This window comes from Dermacentor albipictus, chromosome 2, assembly GCF_038994185.2.
Source record: "Dermacentor albipictus isolate Rhodes 1998 colony chromosome 2, USDA_Dalb.pri_finalv2, whole genome shotgun sequence".
NCBI classification, from domain to species: domain Eukaryota; kingdom Metazoa; phylum Arthropoda; class Arachnida; order Ixodida; family Ixodidae; genus Dermacentor; species Dermacentor albipictus.
Window position 1 is genome coordinate 6,152,770 of NC_091822.1, and position 25,277 is coordinate 6,178,046.

Consider the following 25,277-nt stretch of genomic DNA (forward strand, 5'->3'; position numbering starts at 1 on the left):
CGAAGCGCATGGGTAGCGATGGAAGGCGATGACGGCTGCTACAATTTTGCCTTTGTACACAAATGACCTTGCAGTAGTTTTCGAATTGAAGGATGATGCTGCATCTTCAAAACTTAGGGCTCGAATAACAGCTGATAAATCACACCAGGACAAAATTAATGGTAACAAAAATAACCTTGGGTATATTCAAGAAAGATTACGCATGTCTTCTTCAGATGATTCTTTTCGCACTGGCCCCGTCTGTTGTCTTTCTCACACTTACTGTCTACAGCAGTTCTTTTTTGACGTCGCACCTGGACACGCCGCGTCCGGGCACTGTGACCGGCTTGTCAGTCCCTGAGAGAGTGCGCTCGAAGGCTGTTCCAGTTTACCGGATGTAGATCATATCTTATGTACCTCGCTTGAAGCAATCCCAGCGAACTGCAATATATCCAGTGCTCCTCGGGCGCCCATATCCTTGCGTGTTTTCCACAGCAACGCTATTTGGTTGTAACCAAAGTTGAGCGACAGATATAGCTTACTCCAATGAGGACTTAGAACGACAGAAAGCTGAGCTAGTTGGTAAGGATTCATCATGCAAAAAGTGAGGCATGCAGACAGGACACAAGAGAAGTGGAAGGAAGTGGAAGTGCACGCCTCGCCTTTTTGCATAATGAATCATAATGAAGCCTAATCGCTCTACGTGCGTCAAGTGGACATAGAAGGCACGCAATTCACGGATTTCAACGCTGGCATCCAGGTACGCGTCTGAGCTAAATGACGATTGTGCGTACATACTAAACGCTGAGACAGAGTTTTACGACGAAACGACATAAATCTTCAATCCTGGGCGAGGACGTGGAGAGATATTCTGTCAAAATTTTCTTCAGACCAACATGCAAGTGTTCGCAGCGTGGGTTCTGAAACTGTAGGGTCAAAGTGTTCAGTGTGGAGAGTACTTAACGAGAGGCAACTTCATCCGAACCACGTGCAGGTGCACCAGATGCTGGAGCTCCGCGAATTCTAAAATCGAAAGGACTTTGCAACCTGGATTATAGTCAAGAGGGGAGAGGACCCAGGCTTTGTCAACAAGATACTGTGGATCGATAAAGCTACCTTCTCATGTAATGCCCGAGTGAACATCAACAATGTTCATTAGTGGAGCGACGGAAACCATCGCTGAGTTTTTAAGATACATCAACAATATCAGTGGTCGGTTAACATGCGGTACGGAATTTGCGGTAGCCCTATCATTGGCCCCGTGGTTTTCGATAACAAGCTTACAAGTGAAATATACGTCAACGACATCCTTGATGGGGCGCTTGAAGATTTTCTTTGCGAAGTTCCGTTGGCTGGGATCAAGGATATTTGGTATCAGCATGAAGGTGCTCCAGCGCATGGCAGCAGCAAAGCTTGGAAATGGCAGCCTGAAGTATTCTCGCAGCAGTGCATTGGACGGCATGGGCCCAATACTTGGCCGGCACGGACGCCAGATTTAACTCCCCTCTATTTCGTTCTCTGGAGCTACGTCAAGTATCAAGTATACCGGACACTAACAACTACATCAGAGAACCTAAAAGAAAAAATAAGGCCACTCAGCAACTCTGTCCCTGATACCATGATGAAGAACGCCTCACAAAATGTACCTATGAGATGCCAAATGTGCATTTCAGCAGATAGTGATTTCTTCGAACACGAATTATAACCGAAGTGCGCTTTTTAAATTGGAGGCCACTGAAAAATCATTTCTGCCCCCTAACGCCGCCATCCCACCCAACCACATTACACTCCGGCAGGGCAGCAGGCAGCCAGCTCTTGTTCTTCATCATCAGCCTGGTTACGCCCACTGCAGGGCAAAGGCCTCTCCCATACTTCTCCAACAACCCCTGTCATGTACTCATTGTGGCCATGCCGTCCCTGCAAACTTCTTAATCTCATCCGCCCACCTAACTTTCTGCCGCCCCCTGCTGCGCTTCCCTTCCCTTGGGATCCAATCCGTAACCCTTAATGACCATCGGTTATCCTCCCTCCTCATTACATGTCCTGCCCATGCCCATTTCTATTTCTTGATTTCAACTAAGATGTCACTAACTCGCGTTTGTTCCCTCACCCAATCTGCTCTTTTCTTGTCCCTTAACGTTACACCTATCATTCTTCTTTCCATAGCTCGTTGCGTCGTCCTCAATTTCAGTAGAACCCTTTTCGTAAGCCGCCAGGTTTCTGCCCCGTAGGTGAGTACTTGTAAGACGCAGCTATTATACACTTTCCTCTTGAGGGATAATGGCAACCTGCTGTTCATGATCTGAGAATGCCTGCCAAATGCACTCCAGCCCATTCTTATTCTTCTGATTATTTCTGTCTCATGATCCGGATCTGCCTTCACTACCTGCCCTAAGTAGATGTATTCCCTTACAACTTCCAGTGCCTCACTGCCTACTGTAAATTGCTGTTCTCTTCCGAGACTGTTAAACATTACTTTAGTTTTCTGCAGATTAATTTTTAAACCCACTCTTCTGCTTTGCCTTTCCAGGTCAGTGAGCATGCATTGCAATTGGTCCCCTGAGTTACTAAGCAAGGCAATATCATCAGCGAATCGCAAGTTACTAAGGTATTCTCCATCAACTTTTATCCCTAATTCTTCCCAATCCAGGTCTCTGAATACCTCCTGTAAACACGCTGTGAATAGCATTGGAGAGATCGTATCTCCCTGCCTGACGCCTTTCTTTATTGGGATTTTGTTGCTTTCTTTATGAAGGACTACGGTGGCTGTGGAGCCACTATAGATATCTTTCAGTATTTTTACATACGGCTCGTCTACACCCTCATTCCGTAATGCCTCCATGACTGCTGAGGTTTCGACAGAATCAAACGCTTTCTCGTGATCAATGAAAGCTATATATAAGGGTTGGTTATATTCCGCACATTTCTCTATCACCTGATTGATAGAGTGAATATGATCTATTGTTGAGTAGCCTTTACGGAATCCTGCCTGGTCCTTTGCTTGACAGAAGTCTAAGGTGTTCCTGATTCTATTTGCGATTACCTTAGTGGATAGTTTGTAGGCAACGGACAGTAAGCTGATCGGTCTATAATTTTTCAAGTCTTTGGCGTCCCCTTTCTTATGGATTAGGATTATGTTAGCGTTCTTCCAAGATTCTGGTACGCTCGAGGTCATGAGGCATTGCGTATACAGGGTGGCCAGTTTCTCTAGAACAATCCGCCCACCATCCTTCAACAAATCTGCTGTTACCTGATCCTCCCCAGGTGCCTTCCCCCTTTGCATATCTCCTAAGGCTTTCTTTACATCTTCCGGCGTTACTTTTGGGACTTCGAATTCCTCTAGACTGCTTTCTCTTCCATTATCGTCGTGGGTGCCACTGGTACTGTATAAATCTCTATAGAACTCCTCAGCCACTTGAACTATCTCATCCATATTAGTTATGACATTGCCGGCTTTGTCTCTTAACGCATACATCTGATTCTTGCCAATTCCTAGTTTCTTCTTCACTGTTTTTAGACTTCCTCCGTTCCTGAGAGCATGTTCAATTCTATCCATAATATACTTCCTTATGTCAGCTGTCTTGCGCTTGTTGATTAACTTCGAAAGTTATGCCAGTTCTATTCTAGCTGTGGGGTTAGAGGCTTTCATACATTGGCGTTTCTTGATCAGATCTTTCGCCTCCTGTGATAGTTTACTGGTATCCTGCCTAACGGAGTTGCCTCCGACTTCCATTGCACACTCCTTAATGATGCCCATAAGATTGTCGTTCATTGCTTCAACACTAAGGTCCTCTTCCTGAGTTAAAGCCGAGTACCTGTTCTGTTGCTTGATCTGGAATTCCTCTATTTTCCCTCTTACCGCTAACTCATTGATCGGCTTCTTATGTACCAATTTCTTCCGTTCCCTTCTCAGGTCTAGGCTAATTCGAGTTCTTACCATCCTGTGGTCACTGCAGCGCACCTTGCCGAGCACATCCACATCTTGTATGATACCAGGGTTAGCGCAGAGTATAAAGTCTATTTCATTTCTAGTCGTCGTTCGGGCTCCTCCACGTCCACTTTCGGCTATCCCGCTTGCGGAAGAAAGTATTCATTATCATCATATTATTCTGCTCCGCAAACTCTACTAATAACTCTCCCCTGCTATTCCTAGTGCCTATGCCATATTCCCCCACTGCTTTGTCTCCAGCCTGCTTCTTGCCTACCTTGGCATTAAAGTCGCCCATTAGTATAGTGTGTTTGGTTTTCACTCTACCCATCGCCGATTCCAAATCTTCATAGAAGCTTTCGACTTCCTGGTCATCATGACTGGATGTAGGGGCGTAGACCTGTACAATCTTCATTTTGTACCTCTTATTAAGTTTCACAACAAGACCTGCCACCCTCTCGTTAATGCTATGGAATTCCTGTATGTTACCAGCTATATTCTTTTTAATCAGGATTCCGACTCCTAGTTGTCTTCTCTCCGCTAAGCCCCGGTAGCACAGGACGTGTCCGCTTTTTAGCACTGTATATGCTTCTTTTGGTCTCCTAACTTCACTGAGCCCTATTATATCCCATTTACTGCCCTCTAATTCCTCCAATAGCACTGCTAGACGCGCTTCACTAGATGACGTTCTAGCGTTAAACGTTGCCAGGTTCATATTCCAATGGCGGCCTGTCCGTTCTTATATGTCTGTCTCGTTCTGTCTTGTTCTTATATGTTCTTATTCTCTTTCATCTCCTTAGACGCTTTATCGCTTCGGCACAGCTCAGTCAGCATGACGCATTTGTGCCGTCATGCGATAAAAGCCCAGATATCTACACCAGACTTAACGCCCTGTCGCGCGCCTTGCTCACTGCAGCCGACTTTGTTCATCCATCACACGCTTGAGAACAGCACATAAGAGTGCGCAATCGCACCATCACGTAGTATTTTTTCATATTTCGCGGGTTCTCTTTGGAACGCGGGAGAAAGTGCCACGTGAGATTTATTGTGTTGGAAACGATATATTGAGAAGTTTGTTAAGGCGCTTTGCAACTTTGCTTATCACACTTGGGGTCTGCAGCCAATACTTAAGGAGGTAATTGATTAAATAAACCTATGGTAGAGTGTATAAGCGCGACTGGACGAGGACGAAGAAAGAAACAGATACACAGACACAGCGCTTCACATTCAACTATATATTTTACTTTCGCACGCATCGATAAATATATACTGTGCGAGCGGAAACAAACGTGACAGCTAAAAAGAACATTGAGTGGTACATTTCGTTGAACCGGACACGTGTGCAAGGCAAGGGGAAAAAAAGAGAAAAAACATCTACTACAATTGTGACGAAGACGAACCAAGGAATCGTATCTCCTTTTCCGAAAGTGATACCGAAGGCTTGCTTACGCACTTTTGCTGTGATTTTGCTATCTCGTATGCCTCTACAATCTCCCTCGTCATCCTGCTATGAGCCTTATACAGAACGGAAGTGCTTTCAAACATGGGCTTGCAGGAACAATCTCGGCAGTGAATGCCCAAGTGACCCGAGATTACCTTATTGACATTGTATTGATGCTCCCTTAATCTTTCGTTGATGCATCTCCCGGTTTGACCAATATACGTATTTCCGCATGAAAGTGGGATGGCATAGACAACGTTATGAGTACACGTTACAAATTGTTTGCGATGTTGGGTAGAACATGAGGGCCTTTTGTTATTTTCTGTGTTAACCTGTTTGCATAGCTTCTGTAGACGCTCAGGGGCAGAGAAAACTACGTCTACTCCCGATTTCGCCGCTATTCTTCTGAGTTTATGAGAAATGCAATGAATGTATGGCACCACAGCAACTTTCTTTGCTCTAGCATTGGTACTACTTGCATTCGACGCGTATTTTGCACTTTTTGCTTAAGCCCTCCGCGACACAAGTTAGCATGCGCATCGGGTAACCAGAATCTGCCAGGCGCTTGGCCTGCTCTTTGAGACTGGCTTCCATTTTGTGGTCACATGATTTCGTCAAAGAATTGTTGAAACACGATGTCACTACTGCGCGTTTTACAAGTTTTGAATGAGCAGAATGAAATGGTAGGACTGGCTTATTGCCTCTCGGCTGGTAACTCCAGCATGTCATTTGTGGATAAAAGTACAAACCCAAGTCTAAAAACCTTATGAAATTGCCTATGGGGACTTCATGTGTCAAAGACAAAGGGGACAACACTTTAGTGAATGAGGTTACGGTTTTTGAAACCAGCGAGTCAAAATTGTGTGATTTGTTATTTAGAATGATTAGAAAACCGTCAACGAATCTGAACACTTTCGCGACATCGGCGTCATTTTTTAGACATTCATCAAGAACCTGGTCACGGTTAGCTAGAAACAAGTCACTTAAGCAGGGAGCAATACATGACCCAATGCATATGCCATCTTTTTGTTTGACAACATTTCCTTCCCAAGTCGCGTAAGTCGAGTTAACATAAAAACGAAGAAGTTCTAAAAATCTGTCGCTAGTTAGACCACAAGCGTTCTGAAAACGAACCGCTCCAAACTTGTCAATGCTATCAGACACACATTGCATCACGTCATTCTGTGGGAGGGAATAGTACAGATCTTTTAAGTCAATAGAAAAAGCGACCAGATCTCTGTTTTGACAGTCTTTAAAGAATTCCACTACTTGTTCTGACTTATTTACCAAAAATGGGTCGTCGATAGGCAAGAGCTTTAAGTGCTTTTGTAAGTAGGTCGCTACATGTTTCTGCCAAGTAGCATTCTCAGACACTATCACTCTGAGGGGACATTCCGGCTTATGCGTTTTTGCAGAGAAAAACAATTCAAGGTCCCCCTTTGTGCTTTTTTCTATTGACTTAAAAGATCTGTACTATTCCCTCCCACAGAATGACGCGATGCAATGGGTGTCTGATAGCATTGACAAGTTTGGAGCGGTTCGTTTTCAGAACGCTTGTGGTCTAACTAGCGACAGATTTTTAGAACTTCTTCGTTTTTATGTTAACTCGACTTACGCGACTTGGGAAGGAAATGTTGTCAAACAAAAAGATGGCATATGCATTGGGTCATGTATTGCTCCCTGCTTAAGTGACTTGTTTCAAGCTAACCGTGACCAGGTTCTTGATGAATGTCTAAAAAATGACGCCGATGTCGCGAAAGTGTTCAGATTCGTTGACGGTTTTCTAATCATTCTAAATAACAAATCACACAATTTTGACTCGCTGGTTTCAAAAACCGTAACCTCATTCACTAAAGTGTTGTCCCCTTTGTCTTTGACACATGAAGTCCCCATAGGCAATTTCATAAGGTTTTTAGACTTGGGTTTGTACTTTTATCCACAAATGACATGCTGGAGTTACCAGCCGAGAGGCAATAAGCCAGTCCTACCATTCCATTCTGCTCATTCAAAACTTCTAAAACGCGCAGTAGTGACATCGTGTTTCAACAATTCTCTGACGAAGTCATGTGACCACAAAATGGAAGTCAGTCTCAAAGAGCAGGCCAAGCGCCTGGCAGATTGTGGTTACCCGATGCGCATGCTAACTTCTGTCGCGAAGGGCTTAAGCAAAAAGTGCAAAAACGCGTCGAATGCAAGTAGTACCAATGCTAGAGCAAAGAAAGTTGCTGTGGTGCCATACATTCATTGCATTTCTCATAATCTCAGAAGAATAGCGGCGAAATCGGGAGTAGACGTAGTTTTCTCTGCCCCTGAGCGTCTACAGAAGCTATGCAAACAGGTTAACACAGAAAATAACAAAAGGCCCTCATGTTCTACCCAACATCGCAAACAATTTGTAACGTGTACTCATAACGTTGTCTATGCCATCCCACTTTCATGCGGAAATACGTATATTGGTCAAACCGGGAGATGCATCAACGAAAGATTAAGGGAGCATCAATACAATGTCAATAAGGTAATCTCGGGTCACTTGGGCATTCACTGCCGAGATTGTTCCTGCAAGCCCATGTTTGAAAGCACTTCCGTTCTGTATAAGGCTCATAGCAGGATGACGAGGGAGATTGTAGAGGCATACGAGATAGCAAAATCACAGCAAAAGTGCGTAAGCAAGCCTTCGGTATCACTTTCGGAAAAGGAGATACGATTCCTTGGTTCGTCTTCGTGACAATTGTAGTAGATGTTTTTTCTCTTTTTTCCCCTTGCCTTGCACACGTGTCCGGTTCAACGAAATGTACCACTCAATGTTCTTTTTTGCTGTCACGTTTGTTTCCGCTCGCACGGTATATATTTATCGATGCGTGCGAAAGTAAAATATATAGTTGAAAGTGAAGCGCTGTGTCTGTGTATCTGTTTCTTTCTTCGTCCTCGTCCAGTCGCGCTTATACACTCTACCATGGATTCTAACCAACTAGCCCGCCAGCGTGTTTTAACTAAATAAACCTAACTAATCCTTTAGTTATGGTATCAGGGTGTACGTATAAGGGGTTCCAGCAAGTACGGACGCGAGCACAAGTAAGAAGAAACGGACAGGACAACGTTGGACTCACAACTGAGGTTTATTGGGAATAAATTCCACACATCTCCGCCACTCATACGTATACATTTAAGCCATGCATGCTCGCATACGCATGCGTGGCGGGGATTTGTGGAATGTATTGCAAATAAACTTCAATTGTAAGCGCTGTCCTGCCCCTTTCTTCCTACTTGTGCTCACGTCAGTACTTGCTGGAACCCCCTCATACGTTCACCATGCCCCAACTGGCCCAGCAAACCGCACTACTAAATCAGGGTGTAGACGAGCCATATGTGAAAATACTGAAAGATATTTATAGCAGCTCCACGGCCACCGTAGTCCTCCATAAAGAAAGCAACGAAATCCCAATAAAGAAGGGCGTCAGCGAGGAAGATACGATCTCTCCAATGATATTCACAGCGTGTTTACAGGAGGTATTCAGAGACCTGGATTGGAAAGAATTCGGTATAAGAGTTAATGGAGAATAGCTTAGTAACTTGCGATTCGCTGATGATATTGCCTTGTTTAGTAACTCAAGGGGCAATTGCAATGTATGCGCACTGACCTGAAAAGGCAAAGCAGAAGGGTGGGTCTAAAGATTAATCTGCAGAAAACTAAAGTAACGTTTAACAGTCTCGGAAGGGGACAGCAGTTTGCGGTAGGTAGCGAGGTACTGGAAGTGGTATGGGAATACATCTACTTAAGACAAGTAGTGACTGCGGATCCGGATCACCAGATTGAAATAATCAGAAGAAAAAGAATGGGCTGGGGTGCGTATGGCAAGCATTCTAAGATCATGAACAGCAGGTTGCCATTATCCCTCAAGAGAAAAGTATATAACAGCTGTGTCTTACCAGTAGTCACGTACGGGGCAAAAACATGGAGGCATACGAAAAGGGTTGTGCTGAAATTGACAACGACGCAACGAGCTTTGGAAAGAAGAATGATAGGTGTAACGTTAAGAGATAAGAAAAGAGCAGATTGGGTGAGGGAACAAACGCGAGTTAATGATATCTTAGTCGAAATCAAGAAAAAGGAATGGGGCTTGGGTAGGACATGGAATCCAGTCCGTAACCTTTAATGACCATCGGTTATCTTCCCTCCTCATTACAAGGGAAGGGAAGCGTAGCAAAGGGCGGCAGAAAGTTAGGTGGGCGGATGAGATTAAGAAGTTTGCAGGGACAACATGGCGACAATTAATACATGACCGGGGCAGTTGGAGGAGTATGGGAGAGGCCTTTGCCCTGCAGAGGGCGTAACCAGGCTGCTGCTGCTGCTGCTGCTGCTGATGATGGTGAATGAATGAGAAGACCGCATTTGACCCCAAGGCTAAGCTCCCTTACGAGATGCTCCTGCGACTCACCAGAAGCGCCACCAGATTTCAAGCCGCCTACTCGTCACGGCTACAAACTCCCACTGAAGGTGTTGACCCTCCGGACGTAAGCCCACCGCGACTCCTAAGCATCGGAGGTGACTACATTAGTACTCGAAAATGAGAGACAAGCGTAGTTTGTGGGCCTCAAGGCAAGATCCAGTGCGCCAGTCACTTAGGGTAGGCTAGCTGGCAGCTGCGCGTCTTTTTCAAGCTGAGTGGGCCTCCCAGGTGTAATTACACCTCGACACGCATAGCCCTAGAGGCTAGCGTTAGATATTGTATCCTGCACTAATACAGAGCCACTGCAAGGATGCAAGATGCAGTCACTTGGAGAAGAATTCGGATCAACGATCATGTGCACCGGTGCCTTTGTATCTCGACTCCACGCTGTCCCCGTCAGGATGCAATCTTTGTTTCCATCCTTAACCTCGCATACCTTCGATATCCTAGGTCGTGCGAAACCTCAGAACATTTATTATGTCTTGTCTGTAAATTAATGCACAGACTGTCGGCGCAAGAGGAGCGACGCCGCTCAAAAAATTTGTCGTTGTACTTGCTGAAAGCACGATCAAAATTGTGAAGAACGCCGTATTGAGGGACTCCGGATTTACTTGGGCTACACGGTTTTTTCTATCGTGCTCGCAAAGCACAGTACACGAGCATTTTTTGCCTTCTACCCCCATGGGAATCCGCCAGTAGCAGCCGGGATCCGAACCCGTGGTTCTGAACTCAGCAGCTTCGATGACGGCAGCAACGCATTCGTCCACAGTGGGAACTGTATGTTGGCGTTGTACTCTTTAGATACTAAAATTCCCACGACTGTAGTGCGGCCAGTAGAATAGTTAAGGGAACAGTCTTTCTGCCGATATCGTGCATTTGTGCTTAAATTATAGGTTACGAATTCGCGACCAATAATGCTTTGAACGCGACAATCGATTGCAAGATTGATTCATGTTTTTCTAGAAAAGAAGTCGCTTTTCTGCGAGAAGCCAAAGGAAGATAATAGGGATAAGATTGGGCGAAGAAATAAAAAGCGCGGGAACTTCAATAAAGAAGCCAGTTGACAGTGCAGCTACGCCCACATCTGTTCGTTCCCTTTTGTGCCTGTGTCCCACAAATCCTGCTGCTACGATCCTCGAAGAATGAACCAACTTGCTTAGATAAACACTGTGTTGATTCATGTTGCCAGCGCCATAGAAGCAAGAGAAAAGGAGAGACGCGGACACCAAAAACACTGGCCTACAACAACAATTTACTTAATACAATACAACCTAAGCAGGAACCATAGAACCTACAGCATTATTATCGCGCAAGCGTGCCACCAGTCCTCTGGCTGCAATACTGCCCTTCTTTTTTTGTCATGCCAACAGAAGCTACGATAATGGAGTAGCCACCCAATTTTGTGTTGATAATGCCTCAAATACTAATCTGTTCGTTCTAATTTAAAGCAATGTAAGATACGCGTGAGTGCGATAAATGAGTGGTCCGCACAGACATCTTCGACAGTGATGAGCTATATATCCATGCAAAAACAACAGCGGGCCAGATATTTTGTTGATCACTGTCGGAGATAACTATGTCGGTGCCGGAACATAGGGATAACAGCATTGCCAGTGCGTAAACTCTGTTCTTACTTTGTTTGTCACTTCATTTGGCCATCGAATCTGGCAAGCGCGTTTTTTTATTGCTTTCATGGTCCGTGCTTTTCACTATGACTTGCTTACACAACTGTGGGTCGGCGAAGCTTCTATCAATAGCTGCCTTTTTCCTCGAGTTCTCCCCTGTGTCTGTCTGTCCTGTGCGCGTGAATGCGTGCGTACATGTACGCGTCTTTGCCAGAAAAGAAGAGTAACTAAAGCCTGCGCGGTTAGCAATCCCAAATCAACTAAGGTCAGGTGACGTACCTAGTGGCCGGCTCTTGTGTTTCCATGAAGGGGCTCGCGTGCCACCGCGCGGGTCCGGCGAACGCGCCGCATTGCTGCATGTGAGCGCAGTTGAGGGCGAGCAGCACAGGTGCCAGCAGCAGCATGACTTCTGTGATTCAAGTCCAGTATAAACGGGCAGCATGCGTCAATGCTCCACCCACGTCGAGTGGTGAGGCACTGCTTTGGCACCCTGGTCAGATGCCATGAGACATTAGGCGTGACATCGTATATTATTTTATGTGGAGCAGCAGTGTTATTTTTACGGAAGCTGACAGTCACCTTCCGACTCAGCAATGGAGAGTTCTTTCTGATGGTAGCGGTGCACGAAAGCACTTTAAGGTCTCAACATTCAGCGCATTTTAAACAACCACTGGCCGTTGAAAGAAAGCACAGTATGAATAAACACTACTTGCGAAGGAGTGATTTCAATGGCGTCTATAAAATTACTGTGATACTATTATTACTGCGATAAGTATCTGCTGGGCAAAGCTTCCTTTCTCACTGAATGACGTTGTTATTCTCCAATGCGGCACAGGAAAAGGCGCAAGCGTACGTCTACGCGCACAGCCTGCGTTTCATAGTGTTGTGCATTTCTACCTGAAGAAGCAGCCAGCTTTCTGGCAATGTCATAGAATCCTGAGATGGAATACGAAGATGCGCACTTGAACAGCCGCCACTCCAGTACAACTGTCTTAACATCAGACCGTTGCTACTCCACGACAGAAGATAGATTACAGCGTCTCATTATGCGATTGCGGTGAGAGTTTCGACGCACATTCTCACTGGTTTAAAAGAAATATTGTTGAGCGATGTAGACCTACCTGCTTTCGTCCTCGCCACACTTCGGATCGGCTCGTGCCCAGGGCGCGATGCTTCTTCGTTGTCGGCGAGTAATAATGATGATGATTATGATGCTGCTGCTGCCGAGGATGATCATGATGAGCTTTTGAAACGTGGCACGTACCCACAATAGCGGATGAGCCAAGAATGGGATAGTTGTGCAATGGGGTAGCATATATAATATCGCTCTGTATCGGCTACACCGCGAAAGCGTGTGGCAAACCAGTCGCGCGCTATGTATCATACTTAGATTGATAGTACACATAAAAAATGAACAGGCAAGACGGAGAGGGGGGGGATTACAGCACGAACGTGGAGCTTTCCACAATCCCTTGTTCCGACCAGCAAAAACTCCAAGCACATCAAAAACTTCAGACGAGCTCAAAAGACGAGGAGGTTGTACTGCAGTACTGCACGCCTTTTGATGTGTTCTCACTGTAAAAAAATTGTCAGTCACTTAAGTATGCTTACGTGATTTGAATGCGAAAACATAACTTGTCTTATTAATTGCTTATTACCATAATACGTGAAGCCATACATTGTCACAGTCCCTCACAGCTCTACCTTAGAGCACCTTAATACACCTTGCTCTAACCTGTAGCATCCTTAATCCACCTTGCCATTATTTGCACCAGCCTTCGTCCACTTAACCCACCTTCAACCACCTTGCTCAAATTTATACCAACCTTAATACACTTTAATGCACTTTAGTTCACCTTCGCTCCTTTTACTCCACGTGAAGTCATATTCGTTCACCTTGTTTTAACTTTAATTCTGTATTACTATTGACGTCATACAAGACGCTGATTGCACCCCTTATGATGATATTTAGTGCAACTCTTTGCTTACGTTGCCGGATTTTCTGCCTCATGGGAAATATAATACTTCCGCATTAATAATTTTGTAGTCATCCTAAAGCAGCAAGCCTTAGTGATGAAACCATTCTATACTTAGGGCATTCGCCCAGCGCATGCAGCTGGTGAGCTTTGACGTGGCGTTGTGTGCAATTCGAGGACGGTACGCGCATTATTTATTTATAACCAAGTGGGTATGTGAACGCTTTTGGTGCGCAACGGAAACAATGTGGAACTCTCCAGACACTCGAGAGTGCAGGTGGCTATTACCGCCAGGTAAAATTGAAGTTGGTGGGTAAAAAAAAAGTGCAATAGTGTATCGCCACGTGGAACGGCACTGTCTTAGTGGCCACGTTTGTGCTGACCTCTAAGAGGACGTAGATCTGGGTTTATAACAGCGTGAAACGTCATCTTGCCCGCAGGTTGTCAGTCATTCTAGTCGTTACTATCGCCACTAAGTTTGCGTTTGAACAGATGATTGAGTAAGCATTTTGCTACATTTAATAATTTCGAGACATGAACACCATGCAAAACACATCACTGGCATGCGGGCAGTGTTTATATCTTTTGAAATTATCCGTGGTTTAAAGCGGATGTCACGCACACGACAGTTTGTCGTTGACAGACCCATCTGCATCGACCTTGAAACGATTGGAGCATCTTTAATAATAATAACCTTTATTTATTTCCATCAACGTGATGGGGGAGGTCCATCACCGTGATGGACCTCCCCACCGTGTCCATCACCGTGATGGTCCACCGTGTCCATCTGTAGGTAGGTGGCCTTCAAATGCGTTTATTTGCGACCGCTGCGGTTAGGCTTCTTTTCGGGGGCCTGTTAGGTATTGAATCGCGCAAAGCGAAACCCACCTTCTCTTATGGAACTATCGATTGCTTGCATAAGACAACTGTTGGTTTTGCTTTCCACTTAACATGAGGCTATACGGAATACGGCGTTAACAGGGGATTTTTGTCCACGGTGTGACCGGTAGACAAAATGTGGGCCAGCGATAGTGTCCAATTAGTTTTACCTACTTAATCCACACATGATCATTTGGTTTCCCGCACACATGGGAGAAATTGACGAAGCTCCGACTAATCTCATCGAGCCGGCTAAGCGCAGAGGGCTTACAGAACGCGTGACGCCAGGCCAGTCAGGCTTGGATGTTACGTGTCTTCTCTCATATAACGAACTCACGAAGCACATTTACATGGCGCAGATCATATCCGCCTCCGTACATATTGTCACGTGGTGGTGACGTTGAATAACACAGTAGCAATACTGTGAACGACAAAACTAACTTTTATTGGGTGAACCTGTGCCCACAAGACAGGCTGCACTTATAGCACAGCGATACTGGCGAACACGGTCGGCGATCATCGAAAATCTGATCAGCGGGTCAAGCGCGTCGACTTTTAAAAAACAGTCGGATGTTCCAGACTAATCGTTCGAACCCGCATGCCTTCCACAAAGTTCTACACCATTCGCCTCAGGTGATCAAATCAGATAACATAAGGTTCGGCGACAACAGACAGCGGATAGAACTATCTATAACTTTCCAGAAACTTCGGATATATGCAGGTGCGTCCACGCTGTGCGATTACGTTGCGGCGGCGGGTCAATGGGGGCGCGTCATAGGCAATCGGCATCTGAGTGTTTTTGTCCGTACTTGTATGTTACAGTGATGTCGTATTCTTGTAGCCTGAGGATCCACCGTGCCAGCCGTCCTGAAGGGTCCTTTAAGTTAGCTAGCCGGCACAACGCGTGATGGTCGCTTACCACTTTGAATGACCTGCCATATAGATAAGGGCGAAATTTCGATGTGGCCCAAACGATGGCAAGGCATTCCTTTTCGGTTGTAGAATAATTGCCTTCCGCTTTTGAAAACGATCGGCTAGCGTAAGTTGTCACGTGTTCATGTCCATCTTTTCTCTGGACTAGGACGGTACCGAGGCCTAGGCTACTGGCGTCAGTGTGTATTTCGGTATCGGCGTGCTCGTCGGGCGGCGACTGCATGCGTCGTTTGAGTTCTTGAAATGCGTTGGCCTGTGGCGTTTCCCACTTGAACTCGACGTCACATTTAATTAGCTGTGTCAGCGGCTCAGCGATGCGTTCATAGTCCTTGACAAATCGCCTGTAGTAGGCACACATGCCAAGAAATCTACGCACTGCCTTCTTGTCGGTGGGCTGAGGGAACTTTGCGATGGCAGCTGTTTTCTGCGGGTCGAGGCGTACTCCGGATTTGCTGATGACGTGGCCTAGGAACAGAAGCTCGTCGTAAGCGAAGCGGCACTTTTCCGGCTTCAGAGTGAGCCCTGATGATTTGATGGCCTCTAATACTGCCGCAAGCCCCCTAAGGTGGTCGTCCAAATTTTCCGCGAAGACAGCGACGTCATCTAAGTAAACAACACACGTCTGCCACTTCAATCCTGCTAACACCGTGTCCATGACGCGCTGAAACGTTGCAGGTGCCGAGCACAGTCCGAATGGCATTACCTTGAACCCGTAGAGGCCGTCTGGCGTGATGAAGGCGGTCTTTTCACGATCTCTCTCGTCGTCTTCTATTTGCCATTAGCCAGACTTGAGATCCATCAACGAGAAGTATTTAGCGTTGCAGAGCTGATCCAATGCGTCGTCTGTCCGCGGAAGGGGGTATACGTCCTTCTTCGTGATCTTGTTCAGTCGACGATAATCGACGCAGAAACGTAGGGTTCCACCCTTTTCTTCACCAGGACAACAGGAGATGCCCACGGGCTTTTCGACTGCTTGATGATGTCGTCGCACAGCATTTCGTCGACTTGTTGTCTTAACGCTTCGCGTTCTCGCGTCAAAACTCGGTAAGGCGTAGTGGTCTGGCGTAGTGGTCGAGCGCACTCTTCAGTTATTATGCGATGCTTTGCAACTGGTGGTTGTCCAATCCTCGAAGACGTCGAAAAGCAGTCTTTGTATTGTCGATGATGATGATGGTGTGTGTTGTTTTGTGGCGCAAGGGCCAGGTTTGGCCAAAGAGCGCCATGACTGGTGGTAGTGTTAAGGATGTATTATTGAAGATGTGACTTGGCTGTAAAGTGGCCTAAAATAGTCGCTGTAAAGTGCGTAAAATCTACGTTCTATAAAATTATGGCGATGAGTGATGACGAATACTATGAACTTTAAAATCCATCGTAAAAGAATGATGCAATGTTTAAAATATGCGAGATGTTAAATTGCTTACAGCACTACTGCCTCGCCAGAGCCCTTGAACCATAAGGGCCTAGAGGCATGTGCTATTCAAAATAATTATCGCAGCGGCATCTTCTGGAGAGAGGACCCGCTACGAACATGTGGGGCTAAAAATATGCAAGACAACATCTTTCAGAAAGCTTAGTACTGCGTTGGTGTCAAATAAAGGCTCTGGGCCGAGTAACATAACAGGATGAAGCGGGATGTGCTGTCGGTATGCTAAGGGAAAATGCTTCTTTCTTTCATATTCGGCTTCCCGACACTCCAAGAGGACGTGGAGGATGGTCAGCCTCTCCCCGCATCTACCGGAGGTTGGAGGCTCGTTTCCCGTGAGTAAAAAGTTATGTGTGCCAAAAGTGTGTCCTATTCTTAGACGACAGAATAGGACATCTGTACGGCGGGATTTTGTTACAGGAGGCCAGAAACCTAATTGTGGCTTTATTACATGCAGCTTATTATTTATTTCTTCGTCCCACATGCGTTGCCAGTGGCTTCGTAGTTTCCTTCTTAAGAAAGGCTGCAGGTCTGTGGCAGGGACCGAAGCAGTAGGATTAACTGCATGCAATGAGATTGATGTGGCCATCTGGTCAGCTAGAACGTTTCCCTCGATGCCCCTATGTCCAGGCACCCAGCATATGATCACATGTTGGTTAGACATATATGATTTGCACAGTGCGGAGTAGAGCTCATTAAATACTGGATTTTTGTGATTACAGAAAGACATCAAGGCCTTCACAACACTGAGGGAGTCCGTATATATAACTGATTTCTGGAGTTTTGATTTATTTATATGCTTTACGGCCGACAGCAGTGCGTAGGCCTCAGCCGTAAAGATACTAGTTTCCGGGTGCAGTACATCGGATTCCGAGAAGGATGGACCGACGGTTGCATAGGACACCCCGTCGTGTGACTTTGATGCGTCTGTGTAGAACTCCGTGCAGGAGTATTTGTGCTGGAGTTCCCGGAAATGCATCTTGATTTCAATCTCTGGAGCGTTTTTTGTAACCTCCATGAAAGATGTATCGCATTGTATCAACTCCCACTCCCAAGGAGGTAGCAGCTTGGATGGATACATTAGGCGGAGTTCGAGGAGTGGAACATGCATTTCATGACTAAGCTCCCTCACACGCAGCGAGAAAGGCTGTCGTACGGAAGGACGATTACGAAATAGGGTAGCATTTGTCATATCATTAATGGTGTTAAAACAGAGATGTTCGGGATTAGAGTGGACTTTCAAAAAATATGTTTGGCTGATGTATGTTCTCTGGATATGAAGTGACCACTCATTCGATTCTGCATATAAACTTTGTACGGGACTCGTTCTGAAAGCTCCTGTGGCTAAACGGATACCCAGATGGTGAACAGGGTCTAGCATCTTTAGTGCGCTCGGGGTGGCAGAGTGATAAATGACGGCACCATGGTCTAGTCGCGATCGAATGAGGCTTTTATATAGATTCATTAAATACTTCCTGTCACTACCCCACGTAGTCTGGGATAGAAGTTTCATTATGTTCATTGTTTTCAAACATTTTTCTTTAAGATGTTTAATGTGGGGGACGAAAGTGAGTCTGTAGTCAAGTATGACACCTAGAAATTTGTGTTCTTTGTTTACAGGTATCTGTTGTCCACACGCTTCTAAGCAGGGATCCGGAACCAGGCCTCTCTTCCTTGTAAACAAAACACAAGAACTCTTATGAGGATAGATTTTGAATCCATTTTTCTCTGCCCACCCTGACACCTTGTTCAAACCATGCTGTTCCTGTCTCTCGCACACTGCGAGGTTACAGGATTTGAAACCTATTTGAATGTCGTCCACATAGACTGAATACAAAATGGACGGTGGTAAGGAAGCACGAAGTGTTGTCATCTTAACAATAAAGAGTGTGCAACTGAGCACGCCACCCTGGGGTACACCGGTTTCTTGTGCAAAAGGACGTGACAGGACATTGCCTACTTTCACCCTGAAGGTACGATTGGACAAGTAGCTTTTTATTACGTTTAGCATATTACCATGAATGCCCATTTCTGACAAATCTCTCAAGATTCCGTAGCGCCAGGTCGTATCGTACGCCTTCTCCATATCGAGGAATATCGATAAGAAGAACTGTTTGTGTACAAACGCGTCACGAATATGTCCTTCAATACGTACAAGGTGGTCGGTTGTGCAGCGCCCTTCTCGGAAGCCACACTGAAAGGGATCAAGCAATTTGTTTTGTTCAAGGAAATGTATGAGTCGCCGATTTATCATTTTTTCAAATACCTTACACATGCAGTTTGTGAGGGCTATCGGGCGGTAGCTTGCCACTGAAGAAGGGTCTTTCCCTTGTTTCAAAACAGGGACCACAATGGCTTCTTTCCATGCCGTTGGAAGGTACCCTGCGTCCCAGATAGTGTTGAAGAGTGTAAGTAGTGTTACTTGTGTGTCATTGTGTAAGTTTTTGAGCATTTCATACATGATTCTATCGGATCCCGGTGCAGAGGTCTTGCATGCGGTCAAGGCAGCTTTCCACTCGGCAGCACTAAAAGGTCAATTGTACGGTTCATTCTGTCGGCATTTATTGATGAGTGACTTGCATTCTTCTATTTGTTTATATTTTAGGAAGGATTGTGAATAATGGTTTGAGCTTGATACACTCTCAAAGTGTTCCCCTAGTGAGTCGGCCTGATCTTTCAGTGTATCACCCTGTGTATTTACTAGAGGGAGTGAATATGTTTGCCGCCCTCTAATTCTATTTACGCGGTTCCAGACTTTCGCCTCATCTGTAAACGAGTTAATACTTGTCGAAGCAGACTTCTGAGCCGTTGCTGCCTAATCACGGAGAGACTTGGATTTATGTCGAAGTCTGGCTCGAGAACTACGGTCGTCGGGGCAGATGCGACAGAATCCGAGAGGACAAACGCATCGCTGGTTTCCTGAATTTCCTCGATGTATGCGATCGTCGTGCCCTTGTCGATGTGCTTGAAATCCTGGCTGAAGTTTGTCAGCAACACTTTCGTGTTTATTCCGTGCAGTCGAGAGATCCCTCTTGCGACGCAAATTTCCCGGTCGAGCAGTAGACGTTGGTCGCCTACGATGACGCCTTCTACGTGAGCGGGTGTTTCGGTGCCGAACGAAATAACAATGCTGGAGCGCGGCGAGATTGTCACTTGATCGTCGAGCACACTCAGGGCGCGGTGACCACGAAAGCTCTCTCATGGTATCGCTTGATCTTGCGAAAGCGTTATCGATTTCGACATCAGGTCGATGATTGCGCCGTGCTGGTTCAGGAAGTCCATGCTAAGAATGACGTCTTGTGAACACTGTTGGAGGATAACCAAGGTGGCAGGGTAAGTCCGGTCATGAATGGTAACCCTTACCCTGCAGATTCCAGTCCGCGTAATGAGGTGTCCGCCAGCGGTCCGAAATTGGGGGTCCTCCCATGCAGTCTTAACCTTCTTCAACTGGGCTGCGATGTGTCCATTCATTACGGCGTAATCGGTTACGATTATGGCGTAATCGTAACCCTCTCAGTCCCAGGTCGCGGCATGGGCATCGGCGATACACATGGCCGGCTTCTCGGCAGTGATAGCAAAGCGGGCGCCGGTCGGGGGCTCGCCAAATGTCCATCTTTCTCGCGTATGTGGGCTGGGCGACGGGTGGGCGTGCTGGCGGCGGCGGCGGCGCACGACGGAACTGCGGCGTTACAGGGCCTTGGCGCTGTCGCGGAGAGGGGCCTTGACGGCGTACGACGGCGGCGTAGGTGAGGTTGCACCTCAGGTTGCAACTGAGGTTGCACCTCAGGAACTCTAAGCGATCGCTGAACCTCATTTTTCACGATGTAGGCGATCCAGGCCACTTGAGGCTGCGACGAAGGCAGGACCTTGCGCAGTTCTTCGCACACAATGGCCCTGATGGTCTCTTGCAGGTCGTCGTAACCCAATCCTTGGATGGCGTACTGCGGCGTGAGCCCCTCGCGGTTATATTGCCGGGTGCGCATCTCCAGACTTTTCTCGATCGTCGATGCCTCTGCAGAAAACTCAGCTACGGTCTTTGGCGGGTTACGAATAAGTCCAGCGAAAAGTTCTTGCTTGACACCCCGCATGAGGAAGCGGACTTTTTTCTCCTCCGACATTTCCGGGTCGGCGTGCCGGAAAACACGGGCCATCTCCTCCGCGGAGATCGCGATCGTCTCGTTTGGTAGCTGCACTCTGGTTTCTAGTAGTGTTTGGGATCGCTCTTTTCGCACGACGCTTGTAATCGTTTGCAAGAAGCCGCTTCGGAAGAGGTCCCACGTCGTTAAGGTGGCTTCTCGATTCTCAAACAAGGTCCTGGCGGCGTCTTCCAATGCGAAATAGACATGCCGGAGCTTGTCGTCGCTGTCCCGACTGGTAAACGTAGCGACCCTCCCATACGTCTCCAGCCAGCTTTCCGGGTCCTCAAATGTGGAACCGCGGAACATCAGTGGCTCCCTGGGCTGCTGCAGAACTACTGGGGCTGCTCCGGCTGTCATTGGGGCTGTCGTCTTGGTCGTCTCAGCACGAACTTCTCTGGCAATTTTCTTGGTCGCCTCTGGTAGAATTCCGTGCTCCGGGGGCAGCTGCTGCAGCCGGCGGCTTGGTCGATGTTCCGGGGCGGCGCTGGTGTTGTCTTTCTGGTCCGGGCTTGGATTACAGCTTGTCGGGAGCGTCCGGTACATGAACGTAAAGCACCTCCACCAGATGTCACATGGTGGTGACGTTGAATAACACAGTAGCAATACTGTGAACGACAAAACTAACTTTTGTTGGGTGAACCTCTGCCCACAAAACAGGCTACACTTAATAGCACAACAATATTTGCGAACACGGTCGGCGATCGTCGAAAATCTGATCAGCGGGTGAAGTGCGTCGGCTTTTATACAATAGTCGTCGAATGTTCCAGACTAATTGTTGGGACCCGCGTGCCTTCTACAGAGTTCTACACCATTCGCGTAAGGCGATAAAATCAGATACCACAAGGTTCGGCGACGACAGACAGCGGATAGAAGCATCGATAACTTTCCAGAAACTTCGGACACATGTAGGCGCGTCCCGCGCCGTGCGACAATACCTGTCAGGCCCCGAAACGCGGCCGCCCGCGAAAGATAAGTACACGTGTACATGTACAAGCTAAACAGACCCCTAGCTATGACCCGAAGTTCTTGCAGACGGCGACCTATCGCAATCACCTTTAAGTAAGCAAAGCATTTCCCGAAGCATTGGCTTCATACACTTGCCCGCGATGGGGTAGCGTAGCAGACCTAAAGCATATGATCTGGCGGTGCTCCGCGTTACCCGACGGCAAGGACAACACCAACGAGCTTTGGGAAGCGGCTCTCCGTAGCTCCGAACTATAGAACAGACATGGGCCGCTCATGAGGTGCACGATGCGGCCTTTCGGTCTCCACATGGGAGCGACCTGCTTCGGGCTAGGAAACTAGCGTGACCTGAATATGGTTAAGCTTTAAGCTTGCACCCTCAGTCCTAGTATCGAACAGAAACATGACATTAATCTTTTCGGCAAAAAGCTCCGACATAACCTGAAGACGTCTAAAGATAACTTTTATAACTCAACGCTGAAATGATTTCTCATGGAAGCCCCAGATAAGTTTCGGAGGTACTTGAATCCAACGGCTAAGTCATGTAGCATGCACACAGACAAAAGTAGCCAGGATCAAGCGGAGGTATTTAACTCCTTTCTTCCTCAGTTTTTACCATCCATGATGGTATCTTGCCTACCGTTAATGATTATGCGGACAGACTTCCTATTCAGAATATCAAGATTACACAAGAGGGCGTTTTCAATCTGTTGCTTCACGGTAATATAAAATAGAAAGTCCCAGCCCTGATGAAACCGCCAATAAATTTCTTTATAAATATGCCGACTCGACATCCAAGTATTTAACACTAATTTTCATTCATCCATTTCTAGTGGCTGCTTTCCGACTGCCTGGAAGCACGCAAAAATTGTGCCCATTCATAAAGGTGGTCGAGCCTCTCGCACTAGCAACTACCCGCCGATATAGCTCACGAGCACCTTTTCTAAAATGCTAGAACACATTGTATCAAAGCATCTGCTCACCTAGTTAGATGACCATAAATTAAATTTTACAGGGCATAATGGCTTTTTCAAAGGATTGTCCACCGTCATTCAGCTTATCGAGCTTCTACATGACCTTCCTAGCAAAAGTAATGCCCGCGGCCAAACTGATATAATATTCTTAGACTTTCCAAAGGCCTTTGACAAGGTGTCCCACAAAGAGCTTTTACTTAAAGTCAGTGTTACATTCAAAAATTCTTCCCTCACACGGTGGTTTACTTCCTACCTTGCACATAAAGAGCAATATGTTCAACTGCGACACCCGCAACCTTGTTTATCTCCCGTGGTATCTGGGGTACCCCAGGGTAGTGTCATAGGGCCCCTTTTATTCCTAGTTTTATAAATGATCTGCCAAATGACGCCATTACCGAAATAAGAATGTTTGCCGACGACTGCATATTGTACAAGATAATGCAGTCAACAGGTGATTAGGCCGACCTTAATCTTAACTTACAGAAAATTAAGAGCTGGTGTGATCAGTGGCAAAAGCAGCTTAACTCAACTAAGTCGGGTTTTCTGTCCATATCTAGAAAAAATATTATTGCAAATTTCTCATAGGGTATCAACGGTCATGAACTTGCTCGAGCTAAGCAATATGAACACCTAGGTCTTATATTTTCACCCTACATGCATTGGAGTCTTCACGTAAATGAGCTTTGTGCAAAAGCTAAGAACTTATTGTGGGGGCTGAGACGTAACCTACAGTGTGCCTCCCCTGAAATTAAAATTTTAGCTTACAAAACCTTGCTCAGACCCATAATTGAGTACGCAAAAATAGTGTGGGATCCCTACACCCAAAGTAGCTGTCTAAATCTAGAGAAGGTCCAGCGCCTTACTTCTAGGTTTATACTTAAAAATACCGCCGTTTTCACTCTCCAACTGAATTATGTAAACTTGCATAGCTCCCACCTCTGCAAAAACGCACGCTGCATGAAAGGCTTAAATTCATGTTCTTAGTAATTCATAACATTGACAAAATAAGATACGATAAGTACTTCCAAATCAAGACATAGGAAACATCACGGCAGAGACATAGCATGTATATACCTCTTTCCACAGTGCACAATGACTGTTTCAGGTATAGTTTTTCTTCCAAGGGCAATTCAGCAGTGGAACTCTTTGCCTGATTCAATTGTCCAAATAAAATCACTTAATGCATTCTTGGAAGCAATACATTGCCGTATGTACCCTGATGCACCCTGATGTTCTGTACTATTATTGTGGCATAATAAGTCAAAATGTTCTGGGTAATTATATTGTTAATGTGTTTCATATCAGCAGTGCTGCTTCATTTTGTTTTTCTTCTTTTTTGTGCAGTGTTCAAGTGCACTAATGGACTTCTCTGTTTATGTGTGTTAAATCGACTCCTGTAATGGCCCGTCATGAGCTGACAATATGAATAAATAAAAATTAAATACATAAATGAAGTTTTCGATACCATACAATATATAATCTTGCATTGTAGAAACTCTGCTTTATTCTATTCTTTGTCAGCTGTGTTACACTCGAAGTAACTTCTTTCGCCCTTGTCGGATTTGTTGGACATTGTTCGCACTTGTTTTCTTTTTACTGTGTTTTGCGTCATTTTTGTTTGTGCAATAATGGACAGGAGTAGCCCTTGATCTTTGTGCATTTAACATTTTTTTACAGCTAAGCTGTATACCTCTACCATCCAGTACTATTTTCGTGTTGTAGTTGTAAGCAAGAAACTCCCCATACATCCGCCAATCCTGAAAATAGCGCAATGCCGGGTAGGCCCGCGGCTGAAGCAGGCGTCAGGCACTCCCCATGCGTGGGCCGCTCCCAAAGATAGCGCAATGCGGAGCCGACCCGTGGCGGAGATGAAGCAGGCGTTAAGCACTCCCCATACCTGGGCCGATCCTGAACATAGTGCTATGCCGGGCCGACCCGCGGTGGAGGTGCAGTTCGCTATTAAGGGGCCCACATACGCAGCTTCGCTAATCAACCTTCTTCACAGAGTGGAAGAGCACTGAGTTTTTTGTAACATGTATTCAGTTGTAACTTCTGCTCTTATTATTTCTTTGTTTTCAAGCTGAACTATTCTTTTCATTATTGCTCCCCCCCCCCCTACGAGCCCAATATTATGATAACCCAAATTAAGGGTTTTATGTTTACCATGAATAATATTGCCTTGCGAAAGTAGACACTCCGAGAAAAGCAGGCGCATCGTACGATCATTGTTTAGGCCTCACGGTATGCCAGCTCGTTCGCAGTTCCAAGTGAAACGGCCAAATGCTCGCGAATTCCATTTCGGTGCTGCTCCTCTAGATTATTCAAATGACAAATGCGGCAATAAAGCTTTGGTTTGGGCTTGGTTCGTTTCGTGGGCCTAAATCACGGAAGTATAGCCAAAGAATGCACTGCGCTCAAAAAAAGGGAGGAAGAAAGAAAGAAAGGGAAAACATGTAGGAAGAAGACAAATTTTGAAACTGGCTGGACAAAGCAGCGACAGACAGCGTTCATACGGTTTTACATGTGTCGTCTTTGTACGTGTTTCTTGCAGACTGCTCTGCCGTTACAT

The 25,277-nt window shown here is 46.1% G+C and overlaps 1 protein-coding gene across 3 annotated transcripts in view; it reads right to left on the bottom strand.

Annotated features, from left to right (window-relative positions):
• Positions 1-12,607, bottom strand: part of LOC135913204 (uncharacterized) — a 215,514-nt gene extending 202,907 nt beyond the window's left edge. For all 3 annotated transcript variants that reach the window (XM_070533434.1, XM_070533436.1, XM_070533435.1), the window contains exons 1-2: positions 12,543-12,607; positions 11,701-11,911 (exon numbers count right to left, since the gene is read on the bottom strand). In XM_070533434.1, coding sequence (XP_070389535.1) covers positions 11,701-11,825 — 125 coding nt within the window. In that variant the 5' untranslated portion in view covers positions 11,826-11,911; positions 12,543-12,607. The remainder of the gene's footprint in view (positions 1-11,700; positions 11,912-12,542) is intronic.
• Positions 12,608-25,277: the final 12,670 nt, after the last annotated feature.